The sequence below is a fragment of the Drosophila mauritiana genome, chromosome 3L (assembly GCF_004382145.1).
Source record: "Drosophila mauritiana strain mau12 chromosome 3L, ASM438214v1, whole genome shotgun sequence".
Taxonomy (NCBI): domain Eukaryota; kingdom Metazoa; phylum Arthropoda; class Insecta; order Diptera; family Drosophilidae; genus Drosophila; species Drosophila mauritiana.
This window is the reverse complement of record NC_046669.1, coordinates 5,281,712-5,300,713: the sequence shown is the minus strand read 5'-3', so window position 1 is coordinate 5,300,713 and position 19,002 is coordinate 5,281,712. Positions and strand designations below refer to the sequence as shown.

The window sequence follows — 19,002 nt, the reverse complement described above, 5'->3', positions numbered from 1 at the left end:
AGTTATGAAACATTTTTCTTGTGCGATCCCAGAAAGTGTTTAGCATATTTTGTGTGAAATTTGTTTGCGTGACTCAAACAATTAGTAGACGCACACCGAGGTCTTGGAGGTCTGCCGGCTCCACACTTAGCGAAAAAGGGGCTAAGTAGACCGATGACAACAGGAACAAAGTCGTTGAAATATCCAAAAGAAAAAACATTTTCGGTGTACACCTACGTGTGTAGTTTGGCGCTTTCTGTAAATAAACGCTTCCATTAACGTTGTTTTTTTTTTGGTGGCGCGGATTGTTGAAACCAACCGCCAAATGTCAAACTACTAAAAGGAGGAAATTTGCATAAATGCCAAACCAAAACCAGAGCCAACATTTATTTCCCCATGTAATTGAGAGCTAGAATTAAATGCAAATGGTTTAATGAAACAACGGTTATTTATGTTCATTTAGTTTGTTGGTTTTTGTTCGGTTCGCTTTCTTTTTTGTATCAATCAACCTAAAGTTTTATTGTTTAATTATTATCGCATAATTATGTAACTGCTTACAATGTAGTTTTATCAATCTTAATCGTAGATTTAATTAATTTACCATCATTTTGCGTTTCTTTCGACATTGTTTTTTATACATAAGTTAGGCATTAATAAATCAGCTCAAATTTGGGTTAATAAGAACTTAATATCCTTTAAATATTATATTTAACTAAAGTTATTAAACATTAACTAAGCCATCTCCTATAACGCAACAATTATTTTGATCTTTAAATACCGAATATAACTAAGAAAAAGTCATAAAAACGGAATATATATAAATACATTGATTTCTGAAACTATACTTTTTATGAATAGTTTTATACGTATTTTACAAATTGCCAACCTCTTCATAGGAAAACACATCCGTTCTTGTTTATTACGCACAAAAAGCTATAAACATTTTACATATATTTCATTTGATGATCAGCTATTTTTTTTAAATACAGGCAACAGACAATTTAATTACTTTGTATAGGCTATATAGTTTTTTTATATAGGTTTTTTACTTTATCATATTACTTGCCAAATCAAGTACGATGAACCTTACGAACTTTACACAAATCTCTTTTGGCTTTGTTAATTATGCCAGAGTTTTTGACTAGTATGCTTGAAGTTATTTTCTGGCTGATTCAATTGTTGATTTTTTAAGTGATGCCTTAATTATTATTTCCCATATTTACACGCAACTAAAAGGGTCACAATGTATTTACAGCTACATTTGGTTATGGATATGACCTCAATTAAAAGGATTTATTTACAAACATAACTGAAATTTTAATTAGCGCAATTTACTAATTAAAAATAAAATGTGTGGCTAAATACGGCAAATATTTGACGAGCAATTTATTAAAGCCCCAAATAAACAATGCAAACTGTGTGGAAATTAGTTCATTATGCCTGACAATTTAAATAAATAATAAATGCCTGGCAATATGCGACAGCTGAAAAATATACGACTCCCTAAAGATTGTCACAATATCCTTGGCCTGGCTTTTGATCTGCATTTATAATGCTTAATTAGCCGCATTGTCGAAGTTAACTGCACTGGCGACCTTATTTTCCGGTGCCCGTCTCTGGGTAAAATTAAATAAAATGCATTAATTTTGTTATTGTCGAAGCGTCGACGCATACAGGACACAATGTTGATTATCAATATTTTCAACGCTGAATGCGCTTTTCTCCTTTTGGCATTAACAATGTTAATAAACGAAAGGGCAAGGCGCGTGTGGATGCGGATGGAGAAAGCAGAATGGCAATTTCGCATGCGGTTTTCCATCGTTCATTATGTTTATGTCAATGCAAACTTTATGCAACACAAGTTGAATTATTAAAACCGTGCAACGGCGACGTTGGGGCATAAATACTGTAAATTGGCAGGCCTTTAACCTGCAACCCTCCGCATATTTATACATATACATGGACACATATAGTACATACATACATACATGAACCTATATGCAAATGGGCCATATATCTTCTGGCCTTAATGTCATTTTTCTTTGCCACGTCGATGGCGCGGATGTCTGTCTCTGGATTGGCCATGGATCCTGGTTCCTGCTTCCTGGGATCCGGAATCCTTCTCACTCACTCCTTGGTCGATCCCGGGCATGAGTTATGGCCAATAAATTGGACATGTTAACTGTGTGTCATTGTGCGGGGCCAAGGGACCGCAGGCCACGCAATTTTATGCTGAAATTAATTGCAAGTATTTCGCGCGGAGAGGCAGCGCCAGAGGCGGAGGAGAACAGACAGCGAAAGGACACACATGGCAACGGGTCGTATGAGTAATAATATAATTAGCATGCACATTTATTAAAAAGTGATGGAAGTGCACAAAAGCCGCCGATGATGACGATGACGAGGGTTTCCTGGCTTCCGAAAGACCAGGAAACGGAATCAAGGTATTGCAAATTATTATTGCAAATTTTTTGTCGTCCCACTGACAGCGGGGAAACGGTTAAAATGAATGACATTTTCAAGGCGTTTAAATGTCGCTTGGCAACCAAATTCAGAGCTATCGATGGGCGAAAAGGAGGCGTGGCCTGACCTGACATCCCGTCGACTTTTTTCTTCATTAAATAAATTGGAATTCTTTGCTGCAGTTGGAAAAAGGGGTGAAAACTTCGACACGGATTGAACGAATAAGTACGATTGCTGCTGATAATGGGACAAAAGAAAAGGTTTGAAAGTAACTAAAGGAGATTAAAAAGTGTCTTAAAAATTTAGATATGATATTAAGATATGTTTAAATTGAAATAAATTTGTACAATTATAATGTTGATATTGAATAGTTAAGCTTCAGTGTTTCAGTTTGGGATATGGTAAAAGTAAAAATATTACAACTCAAGTAAATATGTTAAATGATTCTTGCTCTAGAAAAGCTTTGCTTTGGGCGCATTTTATAATTAATTTAATGGTTCGTTTTTGTGACAAGCAATTCATCTCAAGTCTTTTTTAACTCTAATATATGTGTATTGTACAATTCGATTTTCATACGATTTTCATATGATCGTTAATTTATCTTAAGCTTCGAATTCCATAAGTTCTATACATACAATGAGCATTTTATTGTTCTGCAAAATACTTCTTCTTTTTCTTTAGGTTTTCAATTTTATTTTAATAATTTTACAAATTCCTATAGCTGTGAAGTGAGCCAAGTTTGAAGCAGTTTTGTTTGTTAATTATTATTATTGGATTTTTGATATACTTTCAGCTATGAAATGTGATGATGTACCTAAGCTATTCCCCCGTTTTTCTAGACCCCCTTTGGCTGCATTTTCCAAATGCTTATTGATTAACTCAAACGACTTATTGATTTCAAAGCAGGGTCAAATAGATTCCAGAGCCGAACAGCAATGCTCTATGAAGCAGCAGGCCAGCTAAGAAAACAATGATTTACATGACGATGGTCACAGGCAAAGGACTTTCCAGGACTTACCCACTGACGAGGCGGCGTACTCATTCGGTGGTCTTTCTGTGTAGAACGTGCTCTTGCCTATCGCCAAGGATCCTTTGGAGCCCATCGATGATAGACTATTTCCCGCCACTCCTCCTGGCAAAGCCGAGGTCTGCATCGAGGAGGAGGACGAGGCCGCCGAGGAACTGCCTCCCGAAGATGACGAGGAGGCCGAGCCTGGATATAAATCGTTCTTCATGGCATATCCCACATCCGTTTGCAGGGATTTCGTTGTGTCGTTGCGTGATGAGGGTATGATATTGTCTGCAGATTACAAGTGGAATTATACATTTTAATAGACAAGTATACAGTAGTCACTCGTTTAGTTTAGCCAATCGTTAACTTGAATTTCATCATATCAATGTAAACTTGCACTAGCTAAAACTCTGCTCAGAAAGAAAAACATCCTTCTTAATATGCCTCGTGTCACACAAAATTAGTCTACAAAAAGTTTTAGCAGCCGGAAATCGACAAGAAGTTTTCGTTGCTGTCGTTTACTGTTTGTTCACTTGTGGGTCACTATTGGCCAGTAAAAGTTGTGGTCTCTTAAACAAAACTTAACCCCACGCCTGACATGGTTTTCAAGTTAAATTGCGTGGAAATCTTGGCTGCGATACAAAAAAATTTATATCGTCGCACAATGGAGCGAACCAACACATATGGTATGCGACTGCACGCACACACACAAACAATAAGATCCTTTGTTGGCTGACTCCTGGATTAGGTTCCGTTGCATTGCTCGCGCGCTGCTTTGCCAGTCACTTTAAATAAAATATGCTTGGTCTTTTGCTCTGCTCTCCAGCTCTCTGCAGCTACCCAGCTCACGGGCTCAAAGTCTGCGGCAGTGTTTCAAATGTGTTTCCAACCTAATGCCCCCGAAAATCCTCCTCCGCCCCAGCATAATCCCGGGCATATTGCTTTGCCCCGAGCCAGAGGACGTGGACTTGGACATGGGACAGGGTATGGGTGCGGGAGAGGAGGTGGAAACGGGAAAAGGACACGGCCACGAGCCCGGACGGAGACTTGAAAGTGTGTGTACTTTTCTGCTCGACTTGAATTTCAACAGGAGCTACTGAAGAACACACGGAAAAAAGTTGCCTACATAAAGAAGAAAATGATAGGACGCCACTCATATTTTTATTTAAGAATAATTTAAACAATTTATATTTTAAGGAAAATAATAATATATTAATGTGAACAAAAAAGTATAAATATTTTATTAAGCGCTGAGGTAAGCTACAAATACAAAAACCTTTTCTTCTATTGTAAGTGGAGCTGGAGAAAGGCGAAAAACCCCCGTCGCTGAAATAGTCAAAAGTGCTTTAGTTTATCTCTAGGTGGGCGTGTGCCACACTCCCATTTCCTACCCCCAACCATACCCCTCCTCAATCCCTCAGCGCCACCCTGTTTGTGGATCTGTCTGGCTTAGCTGCTACTTTCGCAGTTTTGTTTGTGGCTCGCCGTATCCTGTATCCTGTATCCTTCCCTTTGTATGTGAGTGTGCGAGTGTGTGGTGTGACTTTCACGCTCAACGCTGAATGTGTTGAGCGCAAATACGAAGCATTCCACACCTGGGGGTGGGACACCTACCGCCCACCGCATTTTCCCCCCAATTTCCACACACTTTTCCGGCTGATACTATACTTACTCTCCCTGGACTCGACGGTGGTGTGGGTGACCTGCTTGGATGGTGTGGATGGCAAAGGTATTTCTGCAAATGGAATTGAATAACATTGCATAATTAATAATTAGAAAGGCATTCAAGCAGCAGCAGCCCAGCGGCCAACGGCAAATATATAATAATAAACAAAATGGGTTTTCATTACATTATGCCAGCGGAATTAATGTAGGTTGCTATGCGCTGGTTAAATGTGTCAAGTGTGCGGGGTTTCCACAGGTAAGGTCAAACGCACACTTTCCTAGCTTCAGTGGTTGGCGATCTCGACACAAAGTGTGCATAAATTAAAGAAACTCAGCTGTTAGTTAAAAGCCTAGGGGGCTTTCAGTCATAAACAAAATTAGGCTGCGAAGTCAAACCCGAAAAAAATCTTACTAATTACTGCAAAATCAACTCTAAATCAACTTTCTCAGCAACAGCAGGAAAGGTAAATATCTGAAATCTAGCTACCTTCATTAATTGTTATTAAATGTAAACGATTGGCAATGAACCCCAAAGCAAAGGATAACAACGAAAAAGCCAAGATCAACGTGTTTCGGGGATAACCTTTGGGATAGAACAACTTTAGCATTTGCCATCCGCACAAGCCGAGCAGCAACTTGTAAACAGGAGAAAAGCCGAGAAAACAGGTAAAGTGCATAAAAAATAAATAAATAAATGCAGCCAGCGCACACGTATACATATACTATATGTTCGGGGGCAACTCCTTGGGCTGGCAAACGATACAAAGTCAAACAATTCCGAAATTCACCTTTATTTTCCGTTTACGTTTATGGTGAATGTGTCTCCGTGTGGCCACGGGGCATGAGGATGCCGGGCTGGGTGTGGAGGACATGGGGCAGATGGAGCCAGACAGCACCCACCAGCCACTAGCCACCACTCGTTTAGTTTTACGCTCCGGAGGACAACGTATAGTGCACATATACTCGTAGGGTCGTGTGGATTCAGGGTCTATAGGTAAAAGCTTTTGGCAAAATTGTGCCACAAAGGGCGAACGATATTGCATTGCTCGGGGTGAGTGTACGTGTGTCTGTGTGCCTGTGTGTATATTTGCCGTAACTAGTGCACTTAAGTCACCAATACACATGCACTTACCGTAAACACGTATGGAGCCTTCCGTTTCCCCCAGCGAGTTCTTCGAGATGCATCGATAGTTGCCAAAGTCACCATATTGTAGGTTTCTTATCGTCAGCTTCATGTGGGCACTGCAAGAAGAATACGTTAAGCTTAAGGATATATCCATGGAGCAGCTTATCTCCCCGACATTCCGAAAGGGGGGCTAAAGCATTTGCACTTGCACCTGACCCCCAAAAGAAAGGCAAGTGCAAATGGTTGATAAATATTTAAGAACACAATTTTCGATGAAGTTTGTATGTAGTTCGTTTGTATATATTTCTTATTCTGTTTTTGTCCAAAAGTGACTTACCGATAGGAGTTCTCCGTGTAGTCGGTTTTATACTTTTTGCTCGGCAACACCATCACCGAATTGTATACCCAATAGATAATGGCTCTGCGGGGAAGGAAAAAAACATTTCGAATCGAATGTAAACGAATATCTGCACACATGCACACGAAAAGGAGGAAACTAATCAAATTCACAAATGAAAGTAAATATTTTAACAAAATCAAAGGCAAATCGAATGAACAAAATTCAACAGAGACACATCGACGACCTGAAATATCAACAGACATAGACACACATTCATCTGCAATCAGGTGCAATGTAAAATTTGTTCAATCCCATAAAAATAATGTGGATGTAACTAAAAATGTAAATCTTAAAAAATTGCTTTTAAAAGAGATATTGCAATTTATGAGGCTTGAAGCTTATCGAATTTTATTGGTTTATCCAGTTTAAGAAAATAACATTAAATTAAGAACTTTGATAACTTTCGTTATTAAATCGTTTTAAAGGCTTTCATAAACAAAAATTGTTGAATAGACTAGATGCAACAGAAAATCCCAAATAAACCTGGAATTAAGCTAAAATACGTGTTACACGAATATGAAAAGAAATAAATATAAAAAACTAAGAGCAAAGCGAAAGCAATCCGAGGAGACTCACTTGGGATGCGCCTCCGTGTGACAATCGATGGTTACATCTGTGCCGGATGGGGCGCCAACAAGTTGATTCGGCACCCAAATCATTGGCGAGACTGTGGATAAAGGGGGATGGAAACGGAAAAACAGGTTGATATGGAACGTTAGCAAATGTAAATGGCATTTTCCCTGGGGGAAAACTCAGGTGCTACGAAGGCTGGGAAAGTGCCGCTGCAAAACACGCATAAGCGGCAGAATTACGCCTGTTCAACATTTTGTGTCTGCTCGTCTTCTTTTTTTTTTTTGCTATGCGCCAGCTTAAAATGAAAGTGCAATGACAAAGCTGGAAACTTGGACGAGAAATACAATATGGCTAAGACAACACGTCAGTGAAATGAGGGTACTAGAAAAATAGATTAAGTTTTGCAGGAAGTACGTGCTGCGGATGAAGAGATGTCCAGACCAAAAGAAAATTTGTATCCGTATTGTATATATTCTTGCAGCATCTACCCCTTTCTCAACTTAATTGCAAATATCTCTAATGACTTCTAAGCGCTCTTTCAAAAGATTTTATACTTCTGAAGTTTCTCGAAAATAGCGTGTCGTCTAACCGTTTTCAATGATTCACCTAATCATACCTCTTAAGTCCACGTATTCTCAGCATATTTAGCTTCCATTTTATCTAACACAATTTGTTGATATTTTTTAAGCTAACCTCAATGGGAAGAGCAAACGTGAAACCGAAACCGAAAACCCCTTTTTCAAACGTGCAACAAAAAGGAGAGAAGCAGCAAGCTAGTCGGAAATTTTAGACGCTCCTGACAATGCCTACACCTGCAATATGAGGATTTCTGCTCGTTTTCAGGGGCCCCGCCCTCAGCCACGCACAAAACCGTTCATAATAAAATAGAGAGAAAAATACACACACACACACGGCGAAACAGAAAAACGCCGTCAAAGTCATACGTGCAACGCCGCCAAGTGACTTTATTGCAGGTACGTGACGTGAATTATTGTCAAGGGGGGTGCAGATTGTTGGACCAGGGGCGTAGTTAGAGGGGGAAAAGAGGCCGATGGCTGGCTGAAACTCGTTAGGATTAACAAGCGTTTACTGGCGCACGGCGTGCAATGGCAACCTAGCTTTAACGCTCAGCTACAGGACACCATGTCTGCCGTTCAAAGGATACTGGCGAAACATATAGAAAAAATTGGAAATTATTTTGAAAGTTTTTCAAAGCTTTTGAAATTTTCTTTTATCAGTTTTTCTTGGATTTATATATGGCCAAAATTGAATTTTAATATGTTTTACCCTTTTCCTTCATGCTCTGTTTGTTTTAATATTTTTAGATTTTTTCGCTCAGTGTATTCTATACATGTATCCGTTGTTATATATCCAGCTGCATTAGATGGCGCCAGCTTAGCCGCGTTTGTCACTCATTGCCGGAGCAACGAGCGTGCAGTTAAATTGATGAGCAGCAGGTACAACCAGGAGGCGATGCGCGGCTCCATGAAGGAATATGGCACGAAAACCAGATACCCAGGATGGTTGTGTGTTTGGTTGGCAGGATGCCTGGATGGATGCCAGTAAGCCGGGATGGTCGGATAGATAGATGGGTAGGTAGATAGATAGATGGATAGCCAGGTTGGATGAATGGCCTCCTCGCGTTCCGGTAAGTGCGCGCGCGTGTTTCAACTAAACTGACAAAGGCAGCCAACTACGAGTCTAATATCCCTTCCCTTCCCAAGGATTTCCCCCTCGATTGGTGCCGCTTTCATTCCTCATTTAGTCGAGTTCCTCCACACGCCCACGCCCACCGGTAATCGAATACTCACACTCCACGTCCAGAATGATGCGCTTGGACACCGATGGCGGTACTCCATTGGTGGCGATGCACAAATAGGCGCCCATTTCATTGCGACTCACTTTGGTTAGCGGCAGGACATCAGCATCGTACACGAGAACTGTTGTTTTCGATGGGCGATTTTGGGGCGGCAGGTGAATAACCCATACATGAAAATAAACGTGTTGAAAGCATTGTGAATTTCAATTCGAAATAATTAGGGTTATTCAGGAGGAGAATTAAACTCCTGTTTGAAAATGCGTTGCTTTTAAGTCATGCCAAAAATGATGCTCTTTTTTAAAAGCATACTTTCAGATACAAGTCACTTTTTTTTACCTTTTTATTGTCTACGTATCACACATACCTTTCTTCTTCTTTTCGACGGCAATTTCCTCTCCATCCTCGCGCCGCCAAATGATTTTTGGGGCCGGGAAGCCATCGGCCCGGCACGTCATGTTGATATTTTGATTTTCACGCACCGCCACCGACGACGGCGTACTCTCAATGTCCAAAATATTTGGGGGCACTGCGGGACGGGTGCAATCCGAATCAGAGCTAGTTGATTAAGCGGCATGGAGAGTGGATGTGGGGATACTCACCGACCACCTGTAGGTAGCCCACTTGGCTAATCATCGGGTTGGTGTTGACCTGGCACATATAGTAGCCGCGATCGTCCTGATGAGCCTGATTCACGTGCAGCAGCCACGTGTTGTCCGTGTAGGTGATGCTATATCTCGGTATCCTCGATATCACATGCCGGTGGATGGTCAGTATCATTTGCCTGTCTATGTGAATCCAGGCCACCTGCAAAGTGTGCATAGTTTTCAAGCTTAACTCGCATTATTCGATCAATTTTTCAACTAATGTCGAGAGACCTCGGGGCGTTCTTTAAAGAGCCAGCCATCCGTACTCCAAATGGGATTGCCGGCTAAACACATGTGGAGACCCTGCCATTATAAATGAACGTCATGTTGTGACGCAGGACCCCAGGATAAAGCCAGCCTGACAGCTGTTTCCGCATTTTTAATACACTTTTTGCTCCTTCTGTTCGCACTTTCTTTGGACTTTGCTCTGCCTTTGCAGCAGAAGACATGTTACACTGAGAAATATAATTTTTCCAAGGCAATGAAATCGTGGAAATCTAATCCGAGATAAGTGCCAGTTTTGCAATAACCTTAAATCTTGATATTGATAGAATTCCCCAGGATTTACTAATTTTCTATACTGCCACATAAGCCCCTGAATTTTTGAACATTTTGCTTGTATTAACTAACATCTAACATCTTTTCTTACTCTGTGATGGAGACGAACTCTTTCTGGTGGAAGGACTTTCCCAGCCTTGAGTTAGCAGCAAACTTTTCAAATTTGCCCCCAGCACCAGCACTGACAGCAATGAGTTTCCCGCTTTACTGTCCTCGGCCATTTTCCTCATGTCCAGGCCAATGTTGACAAAAGTCCAATAAGGGGCAAGGAGCAAGGACTCGTGTCCTAGCTAGGCCCCGGTGGTCCTGGCGACAGTGTTTTATATGAAGTTGATATGGCGAGTAAATATTTGTGATTTGTTATGAGCTCGCTGTGTGCCAGCAGCTGAGGGAGATAAATGATAAGTGATTTTCTAGCCATTTTGTTTGGTCGAGAGAGCATCAGAGGTCCTTCGTCCTGGCCAGAGTGTATCCATAGCTTAATGTGGATTAGATGCATATATGCATGCAGCGCCGACCAGAGCTCATAAATTGTGTCTCTGGGCAAACAAAACTTCGACTTGCTAATGACAGCAGAAAGTCATCGATAGCAAGCTCAGAATTTCCATTGTATTGCCGGGTAATATTTTGATAGGTCTGTTTTTATCTTTAGCTGTCAATTGAGTGCCAGAGAAGTCTGTCATTCTGCCTGCCTGTTAGTCAGTTATTCGGTCAGCCAATCGCCTGGGTCCTTGTGCAATTTGTGAAATTGATTTTTGACACTGTCCGTCTCGCTGGCAAACCCCTTCATCAACGGGCCAAGGCTCGACCATGGAGCTCAGTTTACGCACGATTTATGACAGTTTCCCCGGGGCATTCCCTACCCGGAATTTCCACTTTCTACCCGTTACTCACCTTGTAGCCACCCAAATGCTCCACAACGCAGGGCAGATTGGCATCTCGACCCACAGCAACGGTGACGTTTGGTATCGGCTGCGCAAAACGTGGCTCATCCATCATGACTGCAAGTGAAAAGTGGCGGCGAAAGTGGGTTAGTTAATGAGAGAAGGAGTCAACTGGGAAACCCAATTCTGCGCCTGGCCAAGGAAATACTGCTCAGCTCCGTTGAGATGAGTAACGGCTTTAATAATGCTCGAATTACAATTGCTGGGAATTTCTGGTACGTAATTGAAGGCTTTGAAAAACTCTTATCGCGTAAAATTACTCGAGCAGGATTGGAATAAATTATAAAGCATTTCCTTGTTATCAATTTAAAAGGCAATCCCTTTGTACAAAACAATAGTTATCTTATACAAGAGTTATCTTATCCACTAAGAAATCATATTTCATATTAATACTATCTCAAACTATAATATTTTCAACTACAGCCAAAGTTTGATGAGCAAAATAAACACAATAAATATCAAAGCAAATTATTCTTTAATATAATTCTGCACCAAGCTCGTTTTAAGTTTTTACTAAAGTCGCAAGATGAACATTTTTTGCCAAAAATAGTTTGTGCAAAATTCTTAAGTACGTATGAATAATTTGTGGGGAGGACCGAAGCGAAGCCCCATTTCTCGCCATGGCAACCATAACGAAGTCATTAAAGCCCAGCGGAGTACGCCGGGTAATAAAAATAAAGAAGTGCAAATGTTGATGGAGGAGCAATAGCAGCTGTTGCCGGAAATCCCTGACCCACAGGCCAAATATAATCAACAGCAGCTACAGTGGCAACGGCAACCGCAGCGTCATTATGAAATAATTAAACAAAGCAATTTTTTATCTGGCGGGAGGAGTGGGGAGTGCAATGGGGAAGTGGCATGGTGGGTGGAGCAAAGTGGCAGCACGTAGCTGCTGCCTGTTGAGGCTGCCTGATGCCACTTTTGTCTCCGTTTTCCTTTTCTATGCATTCAGCTCGTGTTCGTGCCGCTGTCTTTGCCGCGGAAGTGCTGCACAAAAAGCGAAAATAATATAAATACTACCGCACTTCGAACAACGACTTTGGAATACCTGACTAATGGATTATTAGGCAACTCCTGCATTTTTAAAAAATTCAAAATTATTTCAATGCAAACTGGAATAATATCTTAGATACTTGCATCCTGCCATTGAAAATGTGGTAAAACAATAATATTTACTTATAATTTAATTTATATTAAAATTAAAGAGCTATTTCTTGAGTTATTATAAACCCAAAATATATCATTAAAGGAATAGAATCCCCCAAATGTATCTTTCCAAAGACATTCCCCTGTCGAATTGCAATATGCCCATGTACACTACCAGTGTCGGATATAAAAACATGGTCTACCTCCTGGCCAAGTTGATGGCGCCGTGTTGCCGTGTTATCTGCGTCATGCAGTCGAGGCACGGCCCCCTGCGCCCCAAACTTCCTGCCACGCCCCTTTTGGCCGGTAGGCAGGAGCATTGCAACTGTATCACGGTTCACGGCTTTCACCTGCGTTCGGTCCGGAGTTTTGGGCTCTCTCTGCGAGGACCAGCGCGTTGCCAACGTTTTGAGGTCTCATTTTCTTAATTAAATTATGGCCAGATCTGACAGTTTCAACATGGGGAACAACACGTATTCGGTGGCGGAAATGTGAGCATATGGAAATGCTTATTAAGGAGTATTAAACGAGAGAGAGAGAGAAAGAGTGGCCAAGGAAATGCTTTCGTATGGAAAATGCAATCATTTAATGTTCTCATTTGGCTTGAAGAAACACAATGTTCTATATAATTTTTTTTTGTATAACAAAAGGAATTATATAAATAAAATATATGAAAAATCGTAAAGTGCATATGCATTCAAAAAGCAATATGAAATTAATCAATTTAAATCCCTGTTTAATGAAAGGAAAGTGAAAAATGCGTGAAATGTTTTAACACTAACTAATCCCAGCATTAACAAGCTTAAATTTTGTTATTTATTTAAAGCCTGTGTTGAATAAGTTCAGCGTTTTTCATCTGGCTCAACCATTTGATCAAACTCTAAATCAATAAATTATCAAATTTATGTGTGTGCTTACCGTGCGTCACCAGATTTGTCATGTAGATGAGGAACATAATCCGTCGATTTGTGAAGCGACTGGGAAATATATTCAATGCTATCAGCAGCAATTTAACTACCGTTAGAATAAACATTTTGTCGTATTCGTTGTTTTGCTTTTCTGCGTTTAATTTTATCTGTCTGGTGCTATAAAATATTTGTTGAATTATTTACACTATAGTTGTTAATTTTTGCACAGCATTTTTATTTGCACTTCGTATTCTTTTCGATTCCTATTTTTATTTGGTTAAAACATTTATTTGATTTGCGTAATTTAATTTGCAGACACAAGTGCACAATTTGGCAATTCAAATTTCATTTAGCGTAAAGCTTTAAAAATCGCTTAATTCACTTGACGCGCCGAATGGCATTTGCCCATGGTTTCTGTTGTTATTGTTGTGTTTCCGCGGCTGTTGTTTTTCCTGTAAATGAAACAATGAAAATGAAATAATAAAAATGCAGCCCACACACATGGAGAAAGGCGGAAAATGGGGGCGGAGAAATGGCCACAGAGGAGCGCCGATTCCAGGGGATTATGGCATTTATTATTATTATGCCAGTCGCCCTGCTATTCGGCATTCCACACCCCCTCCCAGTTTCACCATTGTTGCCCAGGCTTTTCAATGTTGTATGTGGACAACAAGTTTTCCCAACCAAAATTAAATGATCGAAGTCAGGAACACCCTGCTGCTACCACTAAAGAAGTATCATGTTTGATACATTTTAAGCGTACCAATGGAAAACTAAAGTGGGAACTTGTGTTCCTGAACTATAATTTCTTCCTTCTATATTTAAATATTTAAAAAAAATAATTATGATTTTTAAAGGAATTGCTTTTGTTGCAACTATTATACCAATCTAATTGGTTAACAGTAACCAAGCATTTAAAACACCTTCTTTGCATTCAAAATATGTATTGTTAGTAAAGCTTGTAATTCAATTAAAAATATGCCATTCCATAAATTAAATATGAAATATTGAAGTGAAAATTCACGACCTGTGTAATTATTTTTATCGAAGAATTTAAAAGATCTGTGACTGGGAATTCTTTCGAGCGATTCCCAGGAACCGTAGCATATTTCAAATAGCAATCATGATACCCATTTTAGTGGTCGGGGAACAATGGGCGTACGCAATGCAGGTTGCTTTTCATTACGAGGGAAATGGGAAATCCCCCAGCAATGAAGGGGGTTATGACTGGTTGCTTGTTTGGCCGTTGGTTGTTTTCGGCTCTCGGCTTTCGGTTTGCCAAGTTCATTTGGCCACCTCTCGCCCTCGCCGTCGCCACGCCCACTGCCAATGCAACATTTATTATTAATAGCACTTTATTCCGGTCAGTCGAGGTTCATGCGCGAATGTGCCACGTTTGAATGCGTTCCATTGATGTTACTATTTTATGGCCCCAGAAATGCGTTCTACTGCGATGGATGGCCGGCAGTAACGGCTGTGTCATTGCAACAGTTACTTTTACGGTCGACGTCATGGTGACCGCTGATTTCTGGTGTAACTGGTGTTACCAGGACTATATGACGACATATCCATTGCACTTCAATTGCCTTTGTTGCGTTTTTACACTTTACCGTAGGAGAAAAATTCCCTTGGAAAAGTTGTGTTTACTTTTGCACCGAACTCGTATTAAGGTAGTTATATAATACATTTTTGAAAAATGGTCAAATTTACAATATTTTTTTTTTATGTTTTACTGAGTTAATCCAGTTAACTCAAAATCTTCATATACATATGTCTTGTATCTTAGAAGTTTTAATTTCAATTGACACATTTTTTGCTTATTGTAGGACAACTTTTACAGGATATGCCAAAGTTTCCCATGAACCCATCAGAGCTTGTGTCTCGCTTTTCCATCGAAATGCGTTTCAACCGCCTGGTTAGGCTGACAATTCTGCTGCACTGCTCTGACTTGGTACCGAACAATTTCGCGAAATGAAATATGAATGAACATTCCATATCAGCTTCCTGCATTGCCAGACTCATCCTGACTTCCTGCCCATCCTGGCCACTCCGCACCAGCGACTGAGATTCAGTTGATCCACTTACTCAACTCAACTGAGTTGGCGCTTCAATATATAAATATTTGATACTGCCAAAAATAAAAATCTGTTTCTGCAGCGATATTTGGTAGTTTTTCATTCGTTGTCTGACAAACGATTTAAATATTAATGTACATGCATTTATTAATTTCGATTTTTTGCTACACATATGTATGCTGTGAAACTATTCGGAAATAGTTACAGCAATGCGAGTTTTTGTGCATTTAGTTGAATTATTGATAAACAAATTGAAAGTTTTTATGAAACTATTGGAATGGAATTATAGAATTTTAATCAAATTAATTTTGCCGTGCTTACAAATATTTCGTTGTAATTGATTTGATACATTTATTTGGAGGTTAGACGGTCAAATATAATATATAATTAATATTTTTTTAGGAGGCATATCATTACTACAAGGGCTAATGATTAAAAAAGGAAATGAAAAAATAATTAGAGAATTCATTTCAATTATTATTATAATAATTACACACTTGCTTCCACTTCCATTTTAATTAAATAACAAAAATAACCCGACAGGCGTAAAAATCAATTTAAATGACCCAGAAATCGTTGCCAGATCATTAACATATGTCACCAGCAAAGGACACAAAAACCGAAATCATACGCACTGTGCGTGTGAGGGGGCGTGTCCTTCTGGCTCTCATGTGTGTGTGTGTGAATCAGACGAAATGGGCGTTTTGCTTTGGTTTTTGACATTTTATTGCAGACAATGTTGTTTAGCTGGTCCGATCCCCGTTCGCCTGGGCTTGAAGTAATTAGGTTGAAATTACAAATTATGGGGTCCATGTAGCAGATTATAACGACAGAGTTCGAAAAACGGCTGAAAGGGAAATGACCATGACTGGTTTCACTGGGGGAAAATTACGACAGAAAATCATTTGTGGCGGGGGGGTAAAACAAATGTTTGAAATTTTTTGCCCTCCTATTTCCGGCCCTTTTTCAAACGGACAACAAACAGCAAAAGCACCAGCAGCAGCAGCCAAACCGAAGAGAGCTCGTTAAAAAGCATTTAGGGGCAAAAATCAGGGACGGAGGCAGTTGGGTAATTATGATGCAATCAGTACGCCAGAAGTCCACTTTTAGGCCAGAGCGCAATCACAACTTAACAAGCTCGACATGTATAAAGTGTAGCTAACCAAGGTTTCCGCTCGCGCAGCTCGAAGAAAGCCTTTTACTCGGCGAATTCCACAGCCTGTGACAAGTGAAACTTTCCGTTCGCCAAAGAGAACTGTATAAAAGCTGAAAGCGGGAAAAACCCAAACGAAAAGCCCGTAGCGAGCCAAGGCAAACCATAAAAGACAGCCTCAACTGCACACTCAAGTTGAAATACAATGTAAATTATGCTCGGAGGTAGCAGAAGAAATGCCATTCATGGCTGTCATCTCCTTTAGTCCGTCTCTTTCTGCCCATTCAGGCTGTCTCTTTCTGCGACAGGAGAATCGTCGGCCAGGCAGCTGAGCAATTCCTGCAGATCTGACAGCCAGCGCAAATGGAATTGTTTGCAGATGCCTGAATGTGTATACACTACACCGCCAATTTAGCATTCAAAAAAATTTAGCAAAAAAAAATAAAAATTAAATATTATTTTCAAAAATATATGTCTCTTCAATTTAACAATTTGAAGTTATTTAAGATATGGTTTTAACTATATTTTCGCTTCCAATTGTAAAAATCTTTCCTATTAAAAACATATTTTTAATAATTTTTGTAAGTGCATGCTTAAAAATGTCATAGAGTGCAGCTGCGAAATGCATTGAAATTCGTTTTCGTTTCACTGCCATGAATACTTCACGTCCACCCACGACATTTGCTACCAAGGAATCTTTTCCTTTATTTCCCTTTTAATACCACAAACAAACTAAACAAAAAAAAAAGGATGCGCAGAAAACGATTTGATAATTTTACATTCATTGTGTGCAGCCTGGGAGTGCTAATTAGTAAATGTTCCTGTTTTCCCCCTATTATCCTTTGTGTGAGCTGAGGGAAAAATAACAATCTAGTAGGGAGAGCCCCGAGCAGTTAATGAGCTTGAGGCGAAAACATAGAAGCACACATTTTCCTGTGGTCCATTTGGGTAACTAAATAGCTTATGGTTAGTTTCCGCGAATTTTAAGATTGCCTTTTGAGTTGAAAGCATTTGGCTCATTAAAAATGGCTCATGTTTGAAGGAAATCGTATTATTTAAATTTAAAATTTTTTCAACTTTTAAATTAGCTTGAGGCATTATAAACTTATATTGATTTTGGAATTTTGCCAATTTTTACTGAATTCTTCAACAGTTGTAGAAGTTAAAATCTAGTAAAGTTCATTCAACTTCAACTGACAGTTCTGTTCCACGCACCCTTTGCGATCGTCTGATTCAATGGCTTTAATGTATTCAAGTGTTTAACAAGCAAATTTATGAGCTCTTCACCGCCTTTATCCGTTTTCTTTTATAACTTTCCAAGTGAACCCAATTAGAGTTCATTTCTTGGCAAATTGCTTCGTCTGGCAGCGATTACATTTCAGATTTCCGACCTGTCAATCTCTGGAGCAAAGCGAGCTCTTTGAGATGCAAAAAACAATTGATTTATTAATGCACTCGATGGCAATAACATGGCGCTCCTTGTTATCCGCACTTTTCCCGAGCCCAGTGCACTGAACCAGCAAGATGATGATGTTTGAATAACGAGGCAAATGATGGAAATAGACGAACCAAAAATAAAGGCAGACTATAAAAGTGGTGGATAACCAGGAGCCGAATGCCGTGAGACTTGAGTTTGCTCTTAGTTGCCGGCTTGAGGAGTAATTCCTTTACAAGCTGAAGGATATTAAAAACAAGAGAGGAAGGACTTGTGCTGCAGCAGGACTTGTGCTGGGAGCAGCAGGGAGAATGTTGCATAAACTTAACATAAATAATGGAAGCAATATTTCAGCTGCAGGAGCCATGGGGCAGGATCCAGATCCTGCAGGAGCAAAAGCGGAAAACAGAACCGAGCAGAGCCCAGTATCCAGTACCCAGGGCCCTGAGCCCAAGTAGCAACAAATGAAGTTTGGATGACTTGCAGCGCCGGCTGATTGCCGTGAAATTTATGTGGCACAGGGCTGAGTGAGCAAGCGTCTCTCGTCTTGAGCTTCAGCTGTATTTTTAATGAATTTTCCCCCGAATGCAAATTGCTGAAAAAAAGGTAATGGTAGGGAAAACTCCGCGTTCTCATTTGCTATTTTCCGGCTTCAGTTGCATTCAGGTAAAGAGAAATTTTAACGATCCAACCGCAAAATTTATTGTCGCCTGCTGTTGCGGCACGAATTATTTTTATGGCCAACCGCACTCACACAAGATTTATTTTGATTGTTACACACATTGGTGGTTAATTGAATTCAAATTACTTTACTTTGTATGTTTAGGTATGATCACTTTTTTACGAGCGAATAATTCGTAATTAACTCTCTTTTTTAACTTTGATTAAATGATGATTAATTTGTAGTGTTTTATTGAGAATTTTCGCTTGCGATGGAAACTCGCGGGCTGACTTCTACTTCCGGAGCAGGTTCGAGTCAAACTGAATTCAAATCGTGCCGCTCAATGGTTCGCTTCATTGGCAAAAGCAGGAAAAAGGGCTTCGGGTTTCCGAAAACCGAAGTTCCCCATTCGTATTAACTCGCTTGGGACTTCGTGTGTGA

General features: G+C 40.0%; 1 protein-coding gene across 4 annotated transcripts; it reads right to left on the bottom strand.

The window, feature by feature from the left end:
• Nucleotides 1-447: 447 nt before the first annotated feature.
• LOC117141148 (lachesin) lies at nt 448-18,863 on the bottom strand. Of its 4 annotated transcripts, none has more exons than XM_033304485.1 (12): nt 18,657-18,863; nt 13,248-13,689; nt 11,134-11,240; nt 9,637-9,841; nt 9,402-9,563; nt 9,030-9,158; nt 7,222-7,312; nt 6,583-6,666; nt 6,252-6,361; nt 5,127-5,189; nt 3,461-3,742; nt 448-3,401 (listed from the first exon to the last, which is right to left on the bottom strand). In XM_033304485.1, exons 2-12 carry the CDS (start codon nt 13,360-13,362, stop codon nt 3,340-3,342), a joined length of 1,410 nt encoding a protein of 469 aa, XP_033160376.1. In that variant the 5' UTR covers nt 13,363-13,689; nt 18,657-18,863; the 3' UTR covers nt 448-3,339. The 4 variants fall into 4 exon arrangements, with proteins under 4 accessions (XP_033160376.1, XP_033160375.1, XP_033160378.1 ...); XM_033304484.1 differs by having other exon boundaries at nt 18,714-18,863; XM_033304486.1 differs by lacking the exons at nt 448-3,401; nt 3,461-3,742; nt 5,127-5,189; nt 6,252-6,361; nt 7,222-7,312 and having other exon boundaries at nt 6,607-6,666; nt 18,714-18,863.
• Between the last annotated feature and the right edge of the window lie 139 nt (nt 18,864-19,002).

What these genes read in the sequence shown, in the direction of transcription:
- LOC117141148 (XM_033304485.1), bottom strand. Translation starts at nt 13,362, where the DNA reads ATGTTTATTCTAACGGTAGTTAAATTGCTGCTGATAGCATTGAATATA. An exon ending in AGCATTTGGGTGGCTACAAG is followed by an intron (nt 9,842 to 11,133) that starts GTGAGTAACGGG and finishes CACACTTTGCAG; the next exon opens with GTGGCCTGGATTCACATAGA. An exon ending in AGGCTCCATACGTGTTTACG is followed by an intron (nt 5,190 to 6,251) that starts GTAAGTGCATGT and finishes TTCCATTTGCAG; the next exon opens with AAATACCTTTGCCATCCACA.